Source organism: Triticum urartu, chromosome 3A (assembly GCF_056163025.1).
Source record: "Triticum urartu cultivar PI428250 chromosome 3A, HENAU_Tu73, whole genome shotgun sequence".
Classification (NCBI taxonomy): Eukaryota; Viridiplantae; Streptophyta; class Magnoliopsida; order Poales; family Poaceae; genus Triticum; species Triticum urartu.
This window is the reverse complement of record NC_141875.1, coordinates 637,093,891-637,095,795: the sequence shown is the minus strand read 5'-3', so window position 1 is coordinate 637,095,795 and position 1,905 is coordinate 637,093,891. Positions and strand designations below refer to the sequence as shown.

Genomic DNA, 1,905 nt, shown 5'->3' with positions numbered 1-1,905 from the left:
CCCTCCTCCTTGCCCAGTAGATGATATCATCATCACTAGGATTGGAACCAGGGGGAATGCCTCCAGGAACTGCTCTATGTCCTTGCGGTTGCGTGCTGCAAGGATCATCTCAGCAAGTTGCCTTCTCGCCCTCCTCCTTGCATCTTTGCGCCTGGCTTGCCTGGGCACCTCTTCTTCTCCATCTATGACCTCTCCAGGATCCATCTCTCCCTTGGATTCTAGGGTTTCTTTGGCGGCTGGGGGGTTGAGAAGGGTGGGGATGGGGGGGATTGACTGCGGTTTCACTCAAGGGGTGGGCTTTATAGACTACTAATGGTTGGTGGTAGGTAGGTGGAGTAATAAAACAGCCCAGTCCAGGCCCACAATGTGTACATAATGGTTTTAGACCCAAAAATATACTAGTTCAGCATTGCTACTTTCAGGAAAACAACCTAAAGAAATAAAACAGTTCTTCACTGCATTACTTAAGATAGATAGGTTCTTAACAGTACAATAACATAAGCCAGACTTAGCAAAGGTTCTCCACCACTCTAGTTACCATAACTTAAACAGTTCATATAGGACTGCACAAAATATACTCCTACCATCATCTTGCAAGGCCCGTTATATGTGTAGGCCACCTTACTTACTTAACCACCATTGTCCAAATCTTCAAGCCTCCAATATGGGCTTGATTTTCTCAAGCTTTTCCTTGCTCCCATGGCCAGCATTCAGCAGATCAACAACTACTTTCTCAAGCTCTGTCTTCTCTTGTGCAAGAAGATCCCTGTCCACCTTTATGTCTTTCATTGCCTTCCTGGTGTTGTGAATTATGTTTGCCTGGGCCTGAAGGATACACCTCTATTCTTTTGCTAGCCTTAGCTTCTCCATCTTCATCTCCAGCTCTAGCTCTTCCTTCTGCTTCTCAAATTTCTCAGCATCCATTGCTTTTTGGTAGTCAATCTTGCCAACACCATCCTGCCAGTCAAACATGTTGCTAACATCATCAACCATTTTATGATACTCAGTGCAGAGCAAATCATAGTCCTTCTTCAACTTGGCAACCTCATCCTCATATGCATGCTTGTCTTGAATCCTTCCAAGGTTTTGCTCATGGAACATTTCCCACAACTTGATGAGGCAGTTCTTAAGTACATCAGGCCAGGCAGGATCAACCCACTGAACTACACCATAATTTACACCTCCCTGTAGTTTGATCAGAGAACACTTACTTCAGAAAATGCATAAATTCAGTTCTAACTTCAATTCAAAAAGAGGGTTGGTACACAAGGAGGACATGTAACCATAAATTCAGTACTAAATTCAGTTCAAACAGAGTTAATGTACAAATTCAGTAACCACTCGGCATAACTGAATCCACTAGGCATAACTGAATCCACCCAGCATACTCAATTACTCACCTGAACAGGGTATCCATAGAACCTCCTCCCAGTCTTAGCACCTTCAAAAGCAACACACTTCCTAGGCTTCATATCGTGCAGAGTACACTTGGCAACTTCCTCCATGGGAGCACCACACCAGAGTGGCTCAGGGATGGTGTCAGGTGTGTCCTACATGCAGTAAAAGGTAGATCAGAACTAATGCATCAACTAGTTCAACTTGAGTCAAGCTTTGCCTTGCTCAAGGTCAGATCATACATCACAGTGCCATCCATACCCTAGATCAAAACTAATAGATAACCAAACTAAACGAATCCATCCATACAAATATACAGCTCATCAACCCTCATTCCCAAATCGATTCAACCCTAATCCTAACCCTAGATAATGACAGAGAGGAGGAGGATGAGGCTTACAAAGTACTCCATGTCCATCAGGTTGCCCCCCATGTTGTCGTCGGAGCTCTCATCCCCATCATTCCAAGAAGGCATCCTGGCCGGCGACGAGGAACTGAGGTGGTCGGCGA

At 44.8% G+C, this 1,905-nt stretch overlaps 1 protein-coding gene across 1 annotated transcript; it reads right to left on the bottom strand.

Annotated features, from left to right (window-relative positions):
- Positions 1-651: 651 nt before the first annotated feature.
- On the bottom strand, positions 652-1,505 carry LOC147980996 (uncharacterized). The gene is made up of 3 exons (XM_087515827.1): positions 1,401-1,505; positions 857-1,185; positions 652-796 (listed from the first exon to the last, which is right to left on the bottom strand). Exons 1-3 carry the CDS (start codon positions 1,503-1,505, stop codon positions 652-654), a joined length of 579 nt encoding a protein of 192 aa, XP_087371953.1.
- Positions 1,506-1,905: the final 400 nt, after the last annotated feature.